General features: G+C 40.9%; 1 protein-coding gene across 2 annotated transcripts; it reads right to left on the reverse strand.

Moving 5' to 3' along the window:
• On the reverse strand, nt 1-19,730 carry ccdc50a (coiled-coil domain containing 50a). 2 transcript variants are annotated; one of them, XM_056378482.1, is made up of 12 exons: nt 19,426-19,730; nt 15,938-16,000; nt 13,035-13,164; nt 10,656-10,746; nt 9,893-9,995; nt 5,909-6,823; nt 4,897-5,048; nt 4,254-4,298; nt 3,797-3,940; nt 3,582-3,664; nt 3,361-3,470; nt 1-2,459 (listed from the first exon to the last, which is right to left on the reverse strand). In XM_056378482.1, exons 1-12 carry the CDS (start codon nt 19,478-19,480, stop codon nt 2,440-2,442), a joined length of 1,911 nt encoding a protein of 636 aa, XP_056234457.1. In that variant the 5' UTR covers nt 19,481-19,730; the 3' UTR covers nt 1-2,439. The 2 variants fall into 2 exon arrangements, with proteins under 2 accessions (XP_056234457.1, XP_056234456.1); XM_056378481.1 differs by having other exon boundaries at nt 4,876-5,048.
• Between the last annotated feature and the right edge of the window lie 1,274 nt (nt 19,731-21,004).

Genomic DNA, 21,004 nt, shown 5'->3' on the forward strand with positions numbered 1-21,004 from the left:
TAAACGGTGGAAATGCTGATACAGTTTATTACATTTTGAAATGCTATAATTAAAAGCAACTGGTTAATTCATTTTACTTAAAAAAAAAAAAAAAGAAGAAGTTCTGTTACAGCAAGTGCCAACACATATGTGTTGATTCGTGATTGGTAGATTGCATACAAGCCCTGGATTAAAGAAAATTTATAAACATAACACTCAATGTTTGATGTAGACAGCACTCGAATCTAAAGTCTGATTCACAACATCCACGAATACACAATCAAAGACGCATCCTGATTAGATTCATTTAGTTTTGTTTTTTTTTTAATTGCCAACAAGTCCACAAGGTGGTGCTCTCATCACAGAATAAATTAGGAGTCCCACCTTGGTGGGTGTGGTAGTTCTGCTACAACCACAACAACTTGAAGCTTTTCCCCTTTTCAAGTCCCTGAAAAAATGACAAACATATGGCACAAATCCCCTTCTGTCAACAGCCATTAGCACATTATCAATTCAATAACACCAGTATGTATTGCTGCATGTGCTCAGCAATACAAACATCTCACACTTAGGCAAAGAAAACTACACATTTTCTCTGAACAGGGAGGGAATCATTTTAGAAGCTGATTTATAATTTCAGCAACATTTATTACAACGTGAACACATGGAAGTAGCACTGAGGCCAGCCGAGTCCACCTCAATGTTCAAAGACTGAATCAGTTTGATGCCATTATATAAACATTTCAGTAAACTCAAAAGCTTAAATGTGCTCTTCATTTTCCATATGATTCTTATTCAATATGAACAGAAAATAATGGATTCTGCAGCAGTAAAAACAGTAAAATAGGTCCCTTTGAGCAGTATAATACGTTTGTGTTAGTTTTTCCAGCTAATCTTGTGACTGAATTACTCTCCATCCAGATGCACTTCTATTGTGGGAATGTTTGCCTTTTCTGCAGGCAGGAAGTGATGTCTGCCTTTGAGTTTGAAACAAAGAGAAGAGGATTGGAACAGACAGTGGGAAAGTTTAGGGGGTATAGAAAGTATGGGAACAATCTGAGGAAAGACCAACAAGATTCTGTGTAAAAAATAAAATATAAGGCTCCCTTTCTGAACAATAACTAGTGGGACACAAGATATTAGGACTGAAGTGAAAATCTTGTATTTTCCACAAGACATAATTTGGTAACACAAGCTTAAAAAAACAAAAACAAAAAAACAACGTATATTTACATTTAAATAAAGCAAGCACATATTCAATTGCACAATGTCTGTGCCATAAGCACAAGCATGAATTCAGGTTTGACACAGCAATGTACATGCATTTCATTTCTGGTTCTTTCATGAGCCAGTTTTGGTTTGTAAATGACAAGCTGATATGAAATAGAAAAGTGATACATTGAACAGCAGTATATGAGCTAGCACATATTTTGTTCATTCACAAAGAGAAGATTATTGGCTTTTTGTGGCTTTAGCCCTTTCTGACAAAAAAGAAGAGGGAGCCAGTTAATTTGATATAGAGCTGAAATGCATGTACACAGTTGTACACTTTCAGTAAGCATGCACATAGAAACAGTGAGTCATACACAGAATATCATCCATCCACTTTCAGTTGAAGGGTGACAGGGTTAAAAACAAAGTGCCCCTCACAAGCAGAAGAAGACACAGCCTACAGCCAATTAAATGTCCATGGGTCATCACAAAGCTCCACCTCCTCTTTACTGGAACAAGGTGGTAAACATGTCAAAGCCAAAACTACCAGCATCTTGATAAAAGGCTTATTTTTTTGTTTTGTTTGAATACAGCAACAGAAACGTATCCCTCCAGAGTCATACGCTGTGTGGCACATGGATAGGACTTGCGTAGCCTCGCTGAACAGGATGACAAGAAATAAAACTGCAGCACGGGTGATACAAAGCAGCTGCCATGTTGGTATCTAAGACACTGTAGCATCCATGTTGGACCAGACAGGCACGTCCCATGAGGAGTCATGAGGAAATTTGAGATTGCATGGTTATATCCAGCAGAGGCCTCGAGCCCTTGTGATGGCATGGTCCACAGATGGGACGAACACGATGAGCACAGCAAATGAGGAGCCAGTTCCTCTGTTTCAACAGCTAAGAACCATGGGAGTTTATGTCACAAGGCTGCTCTTTTGGCTTGTCTTGATGTCAAGTCAGTTAAAAGAAATAATATTTATCACAATTTACAAATTAAAAAAAGGAAAAGATGAGTGTGGTTCCAGCACTCACAGACCCACTTCCTTAACCCTGGGCCAACTTTGGAGGGTACTATAAAAAAGAAAAGACCATTGCCAACTCATTAGATTGTTCCAAGGCTTTTGGTCAACAGAGTGTGAATGGCTGAAAGCAAAGATGAATTTAAAAAAAAAAAAAAAAAAAAAAAAAAAGAGGACGAAGGAGAACTGACAGTATGTCTGGACATGGCAGAGAGCCTGAGTCACCGCTTGTAATAGGCACCTGGAAAAGACGAAAGAGACAGCGAGATCCATCAGCACACCAAGATGTATTGTAGCTGTAGTGTTTTTGTACTACAATCAGCTTTTTCTTCTTCAAGATCTGGAATTACATCCTGCTTTCTGGACTCTGCTGGCTGTTAGCACTAACTACTCTTATAGCTATGTGAAACAAGTATTATTTACGCTTCAGTGAAATGCACCACTTCCCCGGACGTCCTGGTCGCCTGAGGGTTGACGGCGCAGAAAACAAACCACAATCTTCCCCATCTCTCTTTCCCCTTATTTCCTGTTATGTCTCAACTGTAAACTCAATAATAAGCTAAAAAAAAAAAAAAAAGAAAAAGTTCATCACTTCCTGTGTGCCAGTTGTCACTTCTCAGAGGAAGCATACTCAACTACCAGGTGCTAAAACCACCAAATGTAAAAATTTACATTACATGAATATCGACTGACTATATATTTGGGATTTGGACTGATGGTCAGGCAAAATTAGCAATTTTACTTACTTACTTTCACTTACTTTTATTAATACATTATGGATCAGATGATTAATTGATTTATGGAGAAAACAAACAGTTATGAAAATAATAATTTGTTGTACCTCTAGATTTTGATACATTATATAAGTCAGACAGTCATGCTTTCTGGAGGCACACAGACTAACAAGTGAAAAGATTCACATCAAGCTACAAAAAAGTCCAACTGAACCAAAGAATGAACATGTGATGTGGTATAGAAAAATAACAAGCAGTAATGCTAATAATATGCAATTTGTTGTCAATATGCACTACTGAAAAATCACCAATGTAGTCATTAAACACAGGGCACATCTTTATTTAATGAGATGGTACTTTATGTTAGAATGAAGTAAATACAGCCAGTCCTTCACATGGACATCATACCTTTGTAAGCAGCCTCAGGTCTCGTGGGAGCACGAGGGGGGACAGGGTTGTCTGAGTAGCCGAAGCCAGGGTTCACATTCTCATAGTCGTGTGGACGAGGCTGAGGAGGCCTGAGACGGACAGAGTGAGGAAAACCGAGACAGAAAACAAATGTAATGACTGAGTTTCTATTTCTTGGCTGGCTGGAAACATTTGGTCTTGAGAAGTAATGAGTCTTGTACCTGGCAGGCTTGTTCTGGTTCTTCTGCCTCTGGTATTCATACTCATCTCGTGTTCTGGGCCGGACGACTTCCTCTGAATTTGGCTAGAACCCAAAAAAAATTATGGTTCCCTAAAATTATGGTTCTTGTACCACAGTGGAAACACTTTTATATAAAATATGCAGCAAACACATTCCACCCCAGGTTTTAAAATGAGTATGTTTATGGAAATTTACCCTGTTGTCGCCCTCTGGCCTCCTCCTTTCCATTGCCATCTTCTCCATGGCCAACCTCTCCCTCTCTCGTTCCTTCTCTTTCTCCCGTTCTCGATTCTTCCTGTACTCCTTCTTCTCTTGTTCCATCAGCAGTCGAGCCATTTCCTGTCAGAGCGAGATAAGACTCGATGTGTGGGTGACACATTGATTGTGTTTCATATGACATATTCCTACTCTTGGATCCGAACAGTTATCAGAAAACACCATACAGTCATGTGTCTTTTTAAAATAGCATGAAATAATAACAGTTGCACATTACTGGGCTATTTCCTCTAAAGTAATGCCTAGTTTAGACATGGCTTTATTCACATAGGATGATATGACGAAGACGATTCAATTGGCTGAGTTCAGGAAATTAACTTTTATTAAAAGAGGACAGACAGGGTATGAAAAGTTTCCAGACTTTATGCCCACTCACCTCATCCTGTGCCACTTGGGCTGCACGTATATGCACCTTGCTTGCCTAAAACCCGAAAACAATCAAAAAATCATATTCTCCCCAGAATGGAACACATTGTTCTGACATTATATAACACAGGGAAATGAGTGCGATTGAGGCCCAAAGACCCAATTCTATAGAAAACTGAACAGCCTCCAACATACCAAGTCCACTGGTGTGAAGAATTGACATTGTACTTGTTACATTGGGCCTATTATATGCCTACTCTTTACATATTGGATTTATCATAAGCTCAAAATCTGACTTTGTATATCTGACCTGATTTTCATTATCCAGGAGCTGGATGTTAGTATTCAGCTCCTGCTCTTTGTAGCCCTCACTGATACCAAGTTTAAGTGCTTGAGGTTGCTCTTGGCTTACAGTATTTATTACCAGGTCTTAATGCGTTTTTATCATGCACAGTTGGAAATTTTGGGATCTCCCAGCAGAACTTGGCAGCTTAATGGTGGAAGAGTTGTTACAAAATCAGATCAACCTACACATTATCATGCTTCAGTTCACTTTTTGATTTTCTTTTCATCTTAAACATAAAACTGTTCACCGATCCTTTGTATGCACAAATAAAAAAAAAATCTTATACCTTTTTAGCTTCCTTCCCCACCTTGATTTCCTCTTCTTGCAGTTTCCTGGCCACCTCCATGTCCTTTAGCTCCTGCTCTCGGAGATCCAGCTTCGTCAACCCCTTGGTGGCCTCGCTCAGCCCATACTCAGTTTCTGCTACTACTGCTCCACTCCCTCGGTGCACAATACGACCTGTGGATGTCCCCACATTATATTAACAACAAATTTGAGCTGAAACCATTAATTATTTTCATAATTGTATAATCAGTTGCTTTTTTTTTTTTTTTTTTTTTTTTTAATAAAAGATCAATTGTTTAGTCTTCAAGGCATCAGAAAAAAATATTATGAGAATTTCTCGGGGTGGGGGTGGGTGGGGGGGGGGTATGTATGACAGAAAATTGGTAAACTCAAATCTGAGGGGATGGAGCCAGAATGTTTTTGGCATTTTGTTAAATTACACAATGAAATTATTAAAAATGATTATCAAAATAATTTATCAATCAACGATTAATTGACTACTTGTTTCTGGACTACAATACATAAAATTGTGGTTGGATTAAAGCCATAAGGCACCCAAAAAGGGCTGCGGTGCATCTCCAGTGGTGTTTATCACTATGTTTTGTTTGATGCCTTTCACATTTTTGGGATAGAACCAGCTCAGCTGTGAAGCCCTTTGTGAATGCCAAAATTTTAGCCCAACAAAAATCCATGGAGCTATTAGAAAATCACAACACAGGTTTCAGTTTCAGCACAGTGTAATCGTTGCCTTGTTCAACAACACAACAGACAATGCAAGAATGAGCGAACCCCACAGCACAACAGCAACAGTTCCAATCACTTCAAACCATTGAAATCTGAATCACATCAATCGTCAGAAATTATTGTGAAATCTTTGTTGTCTTCATGAGAAGAGAGAAAATTAGTATCTTCATTAGTGATTGCCATGTTACAGTAGATGAACCCACCACCTGAGATTGCCACTGCGAAAAAAGCAACTGGAGCACACCACACAAACACCCCCGCAGAGCCCAGAGGGAGGCTCAGGGTGATACCTGTCTCTCCGTTGGGGTGAGTATGAATGCGTTCCCTGCCAGGACCCTCGCGCTGCCGAGGGTCCCAGAGTTCCTTGGCGACCCCTCTCCCTTCGTCGCTCCTGGGCTCGTCAAACACGTCTTCGTAGGCAGAGTGGAAGTGCTGCTGGCCCCTGGCTCTCTTCTCCCTCTCACCATCCTCCTCTTCCTCCAACCAGGAAGCCTTGCCCTCCCTCGACCTGCTATGACCCTGCTCCAAATAAGCCTGATCAAGTTCTGTGTCCCTGCTCCTGGTTCTTGCTCCTGATCTGTCTTTGTCTTTCTGTCTTTGCCCGTCCCTCTCTCTGTGTCTGTCCCCAGTGTGTCCTCTATCTCTGGATCTTTCCCTGTCTCTTCCTCCTGTTCTCGCCCCCCTGAGGTCCTGCTCCCTGTCTCTCCTCTGGTCTTTTCCCATATGCTTCTCCCATTCCAGGTCCCTGCCCCTGTCTCGGTCACGTTGCCTGTCCCTTTCTCTGTCCCATGCCTTGTCTCTCTCTATGGGGATGTGTGGTTGAGGTGGTCTGGCTGGTCTTTCCTTCCTCCTCACCACTCTCTCAGTGTCCTCCCATCCCAGGCCTGTGGCTCTGCCAATCTCTGCGGGTTCATACTCTGGGTACCTGTCCCCATGCTTGCCTCTGGAGGAGAGCAGATGCTCTGGGTACGGATCTGCATGCCTGCTTCGCCCTCCCTCCGCCACCAGGTGGTGCTCAGGGTATCTGGGGTGGCTATGGGGTGCTGCTGGGTCCTGTCTTGGATACCTGCTCCTTTTGGCCTCTATTGAGGTATAATCTGGGGAGTAATCACGATGTGAGCTCACTGGAGCATACGGATCATATCGGCCTGGGGAAGTTGATTTGTGACGAGTGTGTTTGTCCAAATCAACAGGTCTTCTTGCAGCTGAGCAGAGATGAAGGAGTGAGGGTGTGAGGAGGGCAGAGTGGAGAGAATGATGATGGTTGATGAGAACATGAGGTGAAAAATAACACAGATAAGAATGATATAAGCTGAGATGGTTAGTAAGCATTGAGCTAGACAGAACCAGTGAGGAGAATGATGGTCACACCTTTTATATTTATAGTATATGCTATAAATGTAAAGAGTATGGGAATTAGCTGCACTCAAAATATCCAGAGATGTGGTTATTGCTCTTGGAAAATTAAAATAAGGTGAAGTCAGTGGCAACAAGTGTTTGTAAGTTAAATAAAATACACTTATAAATGCAGGGCAGTCGTACAGAATGGAAAACCTCCTAAAACTTCAGACTTTTGACATGACATAACGAACATCCAATTATGTGCTATTAACACCTTTGAATATATTAGGGGTTATTTGACGCACACAACTGAAAATCAATGTGACGGACTTGACAACCAAGCAAATACCGTATTATAACCAGAGCATGACTAACTTAAATGGAAAAGCTGAACTTGAACACCATCCTACTGCGAGTTGGCCTGTGACTGACAAAAGTTTGAATGAAAACAAGTGAGTGGAAAAGCATGCAGTAAAGGCAAGTTCTCTCTGCCCTGAGAGTCAGCTCAATGGAATTCCAGCCATCTAACCTGCTGCCTAACGTCTAATCGACTTTGTTGACATTCAAACTTTAAAAAAAAAAACAAAAGAAAGAAAGAAAAAAGGAGGCAGGTACAAATGACAGCCTGACTGATACCTGCCTCAAAATGACATAGCTGGTTAAAGTGTTTGCTCTATTCTGTTTCGTTTGACTTTTAAATACACTTCTCCATCTTCCTCTCCATTTGCCTCCTTATCTTTTTCCAGTTCTGTACCTGTCAAGTGGGGGTCGGTTTTGCCCCCACATGGGTTTATGTGCAACTGTAATCCACTGGATTAAGACAAACACAGCCAGCAGCCTCTCATTTCCTGAGGAGAAGCCAATTACACAGCCCGATGAGAAGCTACATGATATCACACAAGTGTGAATGTGTGTTTACATGTGCATAAGAAGGATATAAAAAACTAGTGGGGTGGAGATTTTAAATGTAACACTTTTACACAGATTTGAAATGTAACACTGTAACAAGAATTCACATACAAGTGCAAGACGGTAAAAATGCTCAGATTGATTTTCAGAACTAAACCCCTTTGTGCACAGTGACAATCTTTTAACCTGCATGAAATGTATCTGGTTACTAACTTTTACGTCTTTCCATTAGAGTATTAGACGGAGGGTAAATAAAGGTGCAAAATCTTTGCTCTACTGTAAGCACATTCACACTTCTTCAGTTGTATGCACACACGCACTCAGCAGGGGCATTAGACGTGTGTGGTTATGTAACGTACACGGCTTCAAATCAAACATAGTGAGCCTGGCAGTGGAACAAATATTCAAGTATAAAAAGGAGAGCAGGGCAGAGTGGCAGAGTCGGCAAGAGCGTAGCTTCATCCTGACCGCCTGCCATGTAAAGCACAGTGGTGGCTAGTGATCCATATAGACACAACAATGTAGACAGGTAGACAGCTAGACAGCTAGAGACAATTGCCCAGTCCTGTTTGTGTCAACAAAGAGGCCAATGTCTGTGTCAATGCAACACTGTGTACACTTCAAACCCCACCAGGGAAACTACTCTTATTGCCTCTCTGTTCACAGCCACCACCTCTTTCTGTCCCTTTTTGTATCCCATGTTTTATTTACATGCATATCCACAAAGCTTAAGGAGTGAGTGAGCTTAAAAATTCTGTCATCAACATTGTAACCAGACAAATAAAAAAAATAAATAAAAAAGAACCAATACAACTGCAACCTGCTGGTGGAGGTAGAACCAATGAGGTCTGAATATTTGTGGATCACTGAAAATAAACAGCTGGGAGTGTGAATAAAAAAAGAGAAGGCAGAGGATGATTAATTTGTGTTATGAAGTTGACTAAAAATCATTTTCCTTCTCTGCTCACCATCTAGGGAGGACATGAGTGGTGGCAGTGGGTGCTAAATGTCATCCTCTGGAGAGGGCAAAATCCAAATACAACGTGGCTGAGGGTTCCGCCAGGAAAACTGGGAGTCAATGTGCCAGATTTGATTCAGGAGTGTTTTGAGCTTTTACGAGGAGGAGATGTTATAAAGAATTTATAAAGAATAGATTTCCCTCCTACACTCAAAGTCACACCTGTGGCTCAAGAAGTACAACTGCATTCAGACATAGCTGCCCTACTCTAAAATGTCTGATAGCCCTTTGCTATAAAAGCCTGTGCTGAACCTGCATCTCTCAACGTGGAGATGGACGCAGGATCAACCTCTCACAGGTTACTTGACAGAGGGCAACAACTTACAAGGAAGTCAAAGAAAAGAGGAAGATTAAAATGAGTCACTGTCTCTCTTTCAGCAGAAAATGAACAGACCTCCAGTGAGATGAATCATACAGAGGTGTGATGTTTGCATGAAAAGACTTGAAATGCATTTTATTATATGTAATGAAAAGGCTAGATGTATAAAAGCATGCCCAGTTAAAACAAATATCTTTTAGGCGGGTATGTAACACCATTTAAGTGTTTTTCGTAATGCATTTGGTGCCCACTAACTCGAGATTCATTTTGCATGTGAGGTTAAATCTGATATCAAAGCAGGTTTAAGCTGCATCTTTAAACTGGAGCACTCATTTACAGTCGTGTTTGCTCTTGAATGGGAGCAAGATGACGAATTATTTCTCTGTAAGAACATGTAAGCCTCTGTTCAAGGTTAATTATGTGCTTATGAATGCATTCCAAAATCTTTGCCTCGAGTCAGGAACAATCTCCAGAGAAGTGCAGCATCAAAAGCATACCCTCACAAATCCAGAGCTGGGGAAAAAAACAAAAAAAACAAAAAAAACATCCGGGTCCACAAAAAGAGAATCATATCTTCTCCCATGTCCTTAACTACAGACGAGCTCAGACGGGCAACAAATACATATGAAATATACACAGACAAAGAAACAGCCACACATTAATATGAGCCTGTGGTGCTCTACCCACCTCCATGATCCTCAAAGTACTCCTCGTCAAAGTTTGCTTCCAGCTGCTTCTGTCTCTTCCTTTCGTCTTTCATCTCCCTCTCCTGCAGCTTACGAGCTATGGCCTACAAACAAATAAGGCAACAGTAAATATGTTGTCCCACATGAATATGACAACATCCCCGTTTGGCCCGATCTGTAACAAATATATCACTTGGTTTTGAGATGGAGTTTTGTTTTTGTTTTTTTTCTTATGCCAGTCACTGTAGTTTCTAAACATATCGGATTATAGTGGTGAGCTCAATCGTTCCCTAATGCTTTGGATAAATCACACAAGTTGAGCAAGTGCTGTAGTGGGTTACTCAGGCAAGTTAGTACATTTTTTTTTTCATAGCACCACAGAGCAATGAGACCACATCAACAATATCATGTTAAACATTTACAAAAACATCCTAAACTCAGCTCAGAACATCGAGATTAGGACCTTGAGAAGTAAAAATACAGGCTCTGTCACTTTGGCTGTTACTCCATTACAACATCTCGAGTGGAATGACCCACCCGTTACAGTACATCGATACCAGAAGTCAAGTCTTTGGATGCAACCAACACTGCACTTGAATGTGCAGAAAGGTCTGATCTCGTGTGTGTGTGTGCGTGTGTGCGTGTGTGCGTGTGTGCGTGTGTGTGTGTGTGTGTGTGTGTGTGTGTGTGTGTGTGTGTGTGTGTATAATGTGTGTGTAATGTGTGTGTAATGTGTGTGTAATGTGTGTGTAATGTGTTCTTACCGCATCCTTTTCTTCTTGCTGTCGCTGTTGCTCTGCCTGTCGGACCAGTTGTTCCTGAATCTCCTGAGCGATCTCGTTATCTTGGCGCTCACTGAGGTTTCCCATGGATCACAATGTGTATATGGGGAAGGGGTAGGACAACATTACAACACTGATATAATATAACAATACAACTTGTAATAGTAAGAATATTAACAATGATAATGACCAGGATGTTATGTTCCTCTGAAATGTGAATAAAAGCACATTTTTCACACACAATAAACAGGCTTTACTTCTAATGTTTTATCCATAGTCTTATACTTTTCTTATATTTTTCTGAGTGCTTACAGTTGATGCTTCCGTTGCCATTTTGCTGGTAACTAATTCACCTAAATACAATTCAAACTCACATGCCCTAATTCTGACTCACTTAACATGGCAGACTGAGATTTTCAAACGTAATAAAAACCCAAACACACACTTTAACACTGCCAAAAACCTAATTATTATTTATGGACATATCACAATATGCTATCTATGATTAAATAGTTCAATTACATAAGAGCAGTAAACACACCAAGAGCCCAGCTTTGAAATTGTCCAGCATGTTGTGAGGGATAGTGTGTGCTCTTCAGGCGAGTGCGGGAGCGTCTTCGCCTGTTGTGAAGCTGATCTCACCAGCTCGCTTTGATTCACTCTTAAACAACGTGATCTTGACAACAACACCATCTGTCTGGAGGGCTGGTATGCAAAAATCATTTCTGTCTCTGTGTGTGTACACATACATGTGTAATGCTTTACTCAAAAAGGAACTGTAGGAACAGCTTAGCTACCCTGCGCTTCACCTGTATTTGACCTGAGCAGCTGACAGCTTAGGAGAAGCACCTGAGTATGCATTCATCAGTACACGCTAAGAAGCAAGGGACGCTGCATTTCCCTGTGTGTCTGTGTTTAGTCAAATGTGAGAGTGGGTGTATGTGAAGTGTCACTGGCAAGAGCAGTGTGGATGGCAGTGTGAGCTCCCAGCATGACAAGCAGCATTGGCCCACCTGCATCCGTGGTGGAGCATCTGGCCTCTCTCTGTGGGTGCAATACCACTGCTGTAACTATGTCCGTGTGTGCCTGAAACAGTGACCTCATTGAGCTGTGAGTCAGCACTTTTTATTTTAATAACAATTGCAGAGCAGATAGAAAGACTTTAAATCCAAGTGCCTTTTTGCATGCTCTGTTGCAGCTCCTGGTCTGGACTGAGGCAGAGGCAACGGAACAACAGAACACGTAGCTATGTTTAGTTAAGTCACTGAAGCTTGATTTATGCTTCTGCATCAGGCCATTGTGGATAGTACATGTGGATGCTGCATAGTTTTGGACGTGCAGCTGGAGCTGACCCAAACCCCTGAAGAAATATATTTATACATCAGGGCTATGGATGATTCCACAGAGACCACAAGAGATGTGAATGAACTGCTTGGGCTGTTTGTGTTTTCTCCTACATGTTTAGGACGCCACTCACAGTTGTTGATGGTGAAAACAACGTATCAAAAAGACAAGAGGCTAAATAATCTTTCCCTTTTTTGTTGTGTTAGTGTTGAGTTGAAGGAATGTATTGTATCTGACCTAGTGATCTGTCATCGCTCTCTAGTACAAACTGAATGAAAGAAAGTAAACAGGCTTACTTCTGGTAATGAATGCAAGACATGACCCACTAATTTAAAACAATAAAAGTGCTAACCCTAGAATGAATGCTAAATTTACTTTGGGGCATGTATGGTGGGACTGCTGGATCACCTCACTGGACAAGCATAAATCTGTTTTAGGTATAGTGTTTGGGAACAATTACACTAGATTACAATAATCTGAAACAGATGCTATCAACAAAGCAATTTGCAAAGTATTCTGATGACTTCATGAAGTTATGAGGGGCAAATGGCATTTAAGACAAAATTAAACCAACACAGTTCAATTAATAATTCTGTGCTTGATGGATATAGCTACACCCATATGATTATATACAATTAAAACCAGATAACAGCTTTCAACTAAACTCTGGAGCTCATGTAATTTACTGTCCTTTTGCAAGTGCAATGAACTAATTTAGATTTGTACCAGGTGATCACCCAGCCATGTCTCCTCTTTATAGGTTACCATCTCCTCTAGGTCCAACAATGTTTGCCTGTGTTATTGTCCATTTTTCCAAGTGCGATGTGCTTTGATATAGACACAGTATATAAAGTGTGTGAGTGTGAGTGAGTGTGAGTGAGTGAGTGAGTGAGTGAGTGAGTGAGTGAGTGAGTGAGTGAGTGAGTGAGTGAGTGAGTGAGTGAGTGAGTGAGTGAGTGAGTGAGTGAGTGAGTGAGTGAGTGAGAGAGAGTGTGAGAGAGAGAGGGAGAGACCCACATGTCAACATGCTGTTTCTGGCTCTGGATCTTGGCCCTCTTATCCTCCTCCTCCTGCAGCTTCTTGGCCACCTGCAGGTCCTTCTGCACCAGACGGCTCTTATGGACGTTGGACGCCAAGTGGCTCTCAACTGTAGACACAAAACACGTAAGCACTGCTCTTAAAAACTGTGGACACACAAACCAGAATAGGTCAGCTGGCTGCACCGCACTACTGATGAGGAATTAGATGGATGATGAAAATTAGAGCACTGGGGAGTTTATTTACATATCCACACTTTCTTGATAATCTACTCTCGGAGGGGGAGTAGCATTGTTTAGATGGTCTGCAGAGAACAAGATCAACGTTGACGACACAGACAATTCAGACTGGTAATAAACAGAGAGCGCTCTTAGTCATTGAGAAATGAATGTTCACATCTGAGGTATCATTCCAAGGTTGTGTGATGGCACGTTGTGGGCCATAACAGATGATAAATCCTGCTTGCTGACGCACTCAGTGCGCTTTGTAAGCATGGAGAGCATCACTCACTTGTTCAGCTCTGTTTTACTCGCCTATCGATCTGTTGCCAGCTTTCACGTGAAAAGGACCAAATTACATTTGGCAATTTACCCGTGAGAGGCTCCATAAAGTTTCTGCTTTCCGACTGGTGAGATTGAAACGGGAAACTGTGAGTCACAGCTGTGGCAACTTGGTAAAAAGTCAAAGGACTGACATTGATTTTTTTGTATGACGCTGATCAAATGTTTAAGTTTATGACACCTCACAAAAAAAAATATTTGACGATTTGACGACAAAACTGATGTCACAGCCCAAGATAAGGCTATCATTTATCCACTGCTAGGCTTTTAAACTAGAAGATTGATTCCTTTTTTCCAAAGAAAAAAATAAAAAAGACCAGTCATTGTGACATTCATTCAACAAACTCAACCTTGAAGAGCTCTCACGTTATTATAGACTAGGGAGTTTGGGTGAGAAAGCTGGACTATCTGAACCTCAGACATGTCAGTGTGGAGCTGTACACTGAAACAGAGAAAACAGACTCCAGAAACAAAGGCGCCAAGTGCTGACATAGCCATAAAGAAATGTTTTCCAAGCAACATTTGAATGCCTCAGCATTTTGCATGCTCAACATTTTGAATGGAAATAAAAGCCAGCTGTAACTCCACATTAACGTGGAGTGAATGTGCTAAAAAGGCACATTTGGGATGGCCATCTGTCGATGTGATCCAGGAAATAAAAGGGACACTGCATATTTAGAGAACTGTCAAACTATGTCAGCTGGCATTCTCCTCGATGACCTCCAGGGTCAAAGGTGAAACAAACAATTTTCTGGCTCAAACCAGATCAGTTAGTGTGGCAACAAAGGGAGATGAACATTAGGTTATAGATCACTAAGGCTTTAAAAAGGGTTAACGACAACACAAGGACAGGCCAGCCAAAACCAAATTAATCACAGCTAAAAGAGAGTCTAATCTGCACTTAAGGTATGGTTGGGTGACATCTGGCCATCTCTCTTGTGGAGCTTGTTGCATTTACCAGCGCTCTAAATTTATCCATCCCTTCGAAACAAAAGCTGACCGAAAAAGAAAATCTGAACAAAAGCTATAGCCTCTTTCTATTGGTTCCTGTCACGTCTCTGGGAATGAGTGCAGGTGAAGGATATGGGGGGGTGTGGTGGCCATTGGCCTTCTGAGGATATTCATTTGTGTCTGATGAAAGGAGGGTCTTATTATGTCTGGGTTTGTAAGTCCGCCTTGGCAACTCAGCCGGAGATATCTTAACCTACAACGAAGGACAAGCAGTTCTTGAGAGCATTTCCATTAAGACACTAAAGCAAAATAGAGCTTTTGATAAGAGCAAAAAAGTTTATAAGTAATAGACATCATCATGAGATTTCAACAATTTATCTGAATGCACTTACTAAAAGATTAGCAGAAAGGGAACAAACCTTCTATAGTGAGTCTCCAAAGTGCTTTTTTTAAATCATGTGAAAAAGATGCCGGCTAATTACACACATATGAGCTCACATGAAAGCATCAGCTAATCTAATGAGGCACGCAGGGAAAAACACGTAGCTAACAACAGTTAGGGAGTGTGTACTTTTGTACATCATGTACACACAAAACAATCCTTTACAAGCACACACACAGTGAGAGACAATAGTATCTCACATTGTGTCTCATATAAAAACCCTTGCTAAGCTCATTGCACTGTCTAACTTCAGATCCAGAATCTCTCTGTGCTACAGCTGCAGCACACACAATTAATGTGATCCAGACAAATCACATGCACCAGTCCACTGTATTCTGCCACGGCCCTGCTCTGATACAGTATTGTTGTGGCATCCTACACCATTCACATGGTGAACTGTGTGGCTAAAGCAGGGTTTATGTAGGCTTAATCAGGCTGCAGCCACTGACACCGCAGTTTAGCCTGTTAGACTTGACAAATATTCCAACAGGGAGAAGTTGAGCATTGTGGAGTGCATTCATTTTTTTACTGTTAAGATCTAAAAGCATCTTTCATAGTTTTCAATGTAAGCTTTAGGTGACCTAGGACTGCAGCAGGGACGAAAACAGTGAGAGAACAGGTCTGATGCAAAGACATTACAACAATAAATGACTAGACTGTTTAAACAGACTCTAGAAAAGGGGAATGGAACTTTCTGTATGAACTCTCTGGATTTTTTCATCTTAATAAAGAACAGGACCCATCAAAGTAAGCTGAGGTTTCCTCTGACTGGAGTTTAACACAGGTCAGTTCTGTGATCAGAAGCAGTGAAAGCAGAAAAGCAGATGTTTGAAATAAGTAGGAATGACATGTCCCTAGTGCCCTCAAGTGTAAACATGGGGACTAAGGGGAACAAATTTTTAAAAAATGGCAAATTTATTGTCTCTTACTTTCTTGCTCCTGTAGGTTATAGGCCAGGCAGTGGTCCTCCAGCACAGCAAAGTCTCTGCACACTGAAAAAAGAGAAAGAGACTAAAATAAAAAACTGAGAAAGCCTGTACAAAAAAAGCAAAGTTCAAAATTAGCTTCAACATCTGGATGTTTTTTCAGTTCTTCAATGTCTAAGCTTTGTCGCTGACACAAGTCAAAGTAGAGGCTGTTGAGATGTTAGATATGACAGTCAGTGGCCAGGCAGGTGTTAAACATCCGTCTCATACACACACACACACACACACACACACACACACACACACACACACACACACACACACACACACACACGCTTTGTTGGCAGCACATACATGAAGTGAAACTGTGAATGAGGAACTATTTGCACAAGATAAAAAATAAAAAAAAACATAATAAAGAAGCTTAAATAAACACTAATGTGAGAACCTCTGAGTTTCCTTAAACATCATTTAGAGGTGAGAGGATCTTTAAGAAGTGAGAAATACCGTAGGTTTGTTACTGACAAGCTGCCAGTACTGGCTGACAAAATGTGACAAGTACATGAGTAAAACTCCCACCAACATTTTGTGTGTGCATCTGCAAGGCACAGACAGAGATAAAGTAAATGTATTTACGTGTCTTTCAATCATGTGATGTCTCAAACCTCTACTCTACAAAATAGGCAACGATAACACTAGGATGTAAACAAGCAGACAGCATGAGATCTGAAAAGCCTGATAATCATCTGAACATATTAATCAGTGATTCACATTCGCAGAAGCAGAGCTTGTGTGACAGTTGCATAATTATTATGTGGCCTAAGCACCACCATTACAACCAAAACCTTGTAAGTCTGTGAGTTTGGATAAAAGCATCTGCCAATGAGTAAATGTAATTGTAAATGTAGATATATAGATATCATCTAGAGAGGATGACCACAATTATTGGCCAACAATACTTCTTTTTTTTTTTTTTAAATCTTAAATTTATATTTTACTGAGTGTTTTCAATCTTACACAGATATCTTCACGACAACTTTAAACCTGAGCAGTTTCCATTTATGGTTTCAATATTACTCATGCCAAAATTTTGTGAACATTCATTCTGGAAACAATGTAGACTGTTGTAGGAGGGGAGTTTTCCTAATAAAAACCCAACACCATCTCCCCACATCCATCTAAAGTGCTCTGAAATGAGGCACACTGCTTCTTTCATTTTGACACTTAGAATATTTGGGATCTACCAGTCTTCAAATGCTCACAGTTTCCTGTGTAGGAAACAGTCAAATGTAAGGGGACACATCACGACCTTTCTCACAACCTCAGCTAATTATGGATGTGGAACTTATACCATAGGCTGTACAGTATTTGCTTACAGTACAGCATCTGCTTCTTCGGCTTAGTCAACGTGGATTAACTACCTCCTGTTTAGCAATAACATTCTTGAAATCCTGCAGTAAAGAAACTTTTCTTCAGCTGCAAAAACTTCCAAACATCATCATCAAATATAGAAGAATAAAATTAAGCCATGATTTCATCCTGCAAGAGGCCATGCGCCACTCTGCTGTTGGAAGTGGTTCTATTCAGGGAGGACCAAAATAAATAAAAAATTAACTTGCTTAAGTATTTGTTTTACCTCCTCTTGTTTTGCGATGAGAATTATTCATATCATGCATTATATACATTCAGTCATATTATAATATATCAAGTCTTATTGATCCATTGACACTAAACATATTAAAAGCTCTCCTCCTCCCAGCTTTCATTACAGAACCTAGCCACACTCAATAACCTCACACTGCCAGACTCACCACCCATCATCTGCTCACAGAGATTACTTCATCCACATAAAAAATTAATAACAGGAATACACTAAGACTATGTGTTGGCGTGCATCAGAGAAAGCTCTGAAAAAAAAAAAAAAGAACTACTTTCTCATAGTATTGACAACACAAACACGCCTGGGACCCAAACAAACCACCGATGAGTGGTCCAGATTGTCTGGTTGTAGTAGAGGGGGGGTGACTGGGTGAGTGGTTGGAATAAACTGATGCTGGAAAGAGGAGGGCAAAGACCCCCCCCCCCCCCCCCCAACTGCTTTAGCTCACCATGGGATTAAATTAACACAGACCATTTTTCAACCATATGCTTAATCTTCTTAGCCAAGAACACCGAGGTTTATAGTGGCTGGTATAGCTATATGCATTAGTCGCTTTACCTCATCCAGCACTTTGCGTTAGTGTGACCATTCATTTTATAGCTTGTAAAAGGCAACACTTCTCAAAATGTAGTATTTAACTGGGCATAGTTTTTCTCAACAACACCAACCAACAAGTGACAAAAGCCTGCGAGATGTGGTTTAAATTCTTACACCAACATTCAATCATTCAGAGCTAGAATCAGAAAAAAAAAGCTTAACATGACACTGCAGTGCACAGAGACGATAAGAGTCGAGTCTTTGTGCTTCATGTGCAGAGGGAAATACCCAAATACAAGCTCAGTTCATCTGTGAGTAACAGTAGAGTAAAAACTTAGACAGCTCACAATATTTACTATTTTCTTAGCACACGAGGGATGAAATTGAAACTTCTCCAGCAGCTTTCTCAGTCTTTCCCTCTGCAGACTAGCCAAGCAGTGGAAATGCACGTTGCTTCTCTCTCTGACCAGAATAACAAGCATCCTGCTGAGCAGCTGCTTCACACAAACAGCATGGGTCCTTTCCACCAGCATAGCATCCCATCCAAACTCTGTTTTGACTCTCTCTACTCCTGCTTTTACACCAGTTACAATCATAGACAAAGTTTTGGGTGTGTATAAAAGTTATATGGGATGGGGTTGGTGATGCAGTCCAGTCTTTTAGGTGTTTCAAAGCAGTTTGCAGATTTTACAGCCAAAAGCAAAGTGTAATCAGATATGTCAGATATTAAACTGAAAGACAGAGGACACTGGACACTTCCAGTTCATTGCATCACAAAAACAAAGACATCTTATCTTCAGCTCTGGCTGAACAACATACTGTACCTTACAACAGGCAAACGTCTCCAATGTGATCAGTATTAAGGTCGACAAGTCACCTGACTCCTGTAACGCTGTATTTACCCACACTGGTATGGTGCCAGACTGCGTATAGCCATTAGTGTATATCACCATCTAAGCTTAGTGCAAACACTGTGTGAAAAACATAAAGGGAGACATATTGTGCTCTCCGTGATAAAATACTGACCCCCCTTCTGATATTGACAGTACACAGATCTTGACAGGTGTACAAAATCTTGCACGACACCTGTACCTAGGCTGAGGTGTCTAATCAGCCCTTAGGACCAACGTTACTGTGCTAGCATCTACTAGCAAGCTAACAATCATCATAACCATGGTATATGAGACCAAAAAAAACAAACACCTGTGTTCACTCACTCAACATCAGGCTAACTAGATATGCTAAACAACTAGCTTGCTTCACATGTAGCTGGCAAACATATTATGGACATTACCCTCTTTCACTCCAGGTAGTTTTTTCTGGTCGATGCTAATGTTACATTCAGCCATGTTGTCACCGATAATAAGTCAAAAAAAAAAACGTTGACGGTGAATTACACTTCCACGTTTCTTGCGAAGGTTAAGTGCAGGCTGATTGATCGCCTTTACTCATAAACCCGATTGATGGTTCAGGTGCTGGACGGCCCTTTTGATTAGTTTCGGTTGCCACCCTCTCCCTAGATACGTCGCTGCTGTAATTGCCTGGCTGCTACTCTACTGAAGCTAACGTCAGATTTTCTACGAGCGTCCCCTCCTTCCCTTCCCCGGCCCTTCCTACAACCAGCCCGCCAACACAGACAGAATAAACGCTGGCTTTCCGGTCAGAGACGTCAAAATAAAAGACTTTATATGCCATGTAGCTGAGTAACGAGGCACTACTTACTGACTTCAAAAGCTTTTCCTTACCACCAGCATGGATGGACTAGAAAATAGGTTTACTGGGCACAGGCATAGGGGCCAAAAAATGTGTTTGAAACAACGACAAAAAGAAGCAAAACAACCTAAAAGTGGCACATAACAACCACAGTAACACGCAAAACGACCACAAAGTGATGTAAAATATGAGTAATACCATTGTATGGCCCTCAAAAAGCAAGGGGTCATCAGACATGTAGCCTTCTGATTTAGCATTTTCCATGCATTTTTAGTCAAATTTATACTCAAAACAATCAGAAACGTATACGCGGCCATATTTTCTACTTTAATTTTGAAGGCCGAATTATCACACTTCCGGTATTTTCTAGCTACATGTAATTAGCTTGACTCAGCTCCCTGCGCAAGGGTCAGTGGCTGTAGACATCTGCAGCTGCAAGAAGTCTTCACCGCGAAGCGAAAGGGAACACACCTCCACGGGCCAAAATCAATGGTCCAAATGAATAATGATTATTCGGGTTGCAGTTTCAAAACAGATGACTGAGAGCACGTCTGTTTATTTGAATGAAGCGGACATCTTTCTCTCTCTCTCTTTCTCTTTTACACAAACAAATACACACGTGTCATGTGATCTGACAGCAGCTGGTACCTGATTATGTTAATGTAACTGCTCCCTCTAGTGTCCAGCATTTCTACGTGCAGGTGTGTACCACACCTGCGCCACACCTGTTTCAAAGTCCTTTTTTTTTACTTTCTTTTTTTTTTTTTTAAAGCTCAATGCAGTACATCAGTTCTAATGAAAAATTGAATGACAAATTAGTAGTCCATTTGTTTGCCTATCATTAACACCATTATTAGACATCTGCGGTATGTGTCCATACTTCATGCTAAAAGAGAGTAAATTTTTCAGTCATATACAGACCTATTTCATTAGTGTTACTTAAAAAAAGAAAATAACTTGGATCTGGATCCATTGTTTGCAAAGAATTTGAAATATGTTGCTGTTCACTTCAGGGACAGTCCTTTGAGCGTGCCTTACCCAAACTTTGCTATTCACTTGACATAAATAATGAGAAAATGCCACCCAGCAGACTATGCCGTTATTTGATGCCCTTGTTCGTTATGCCTGTTTTGTCTGACTTAGTTCCAGGTACCTTGTCA

This window comes from Seriola aureovittata, chromosome 6 (assembly GCF_021018895.1).
Source record: "Seriola aureovittata isolate HTS-2021-v1 ecotype China chromosome 6, ASM2101889v1, whole genome shotgun sequence".
NCBI lineage: Eukaryota > Metazoa > Chordata > Actinopteri > Carangiformes > Carangidae > Seriola > Seriola aureovittata.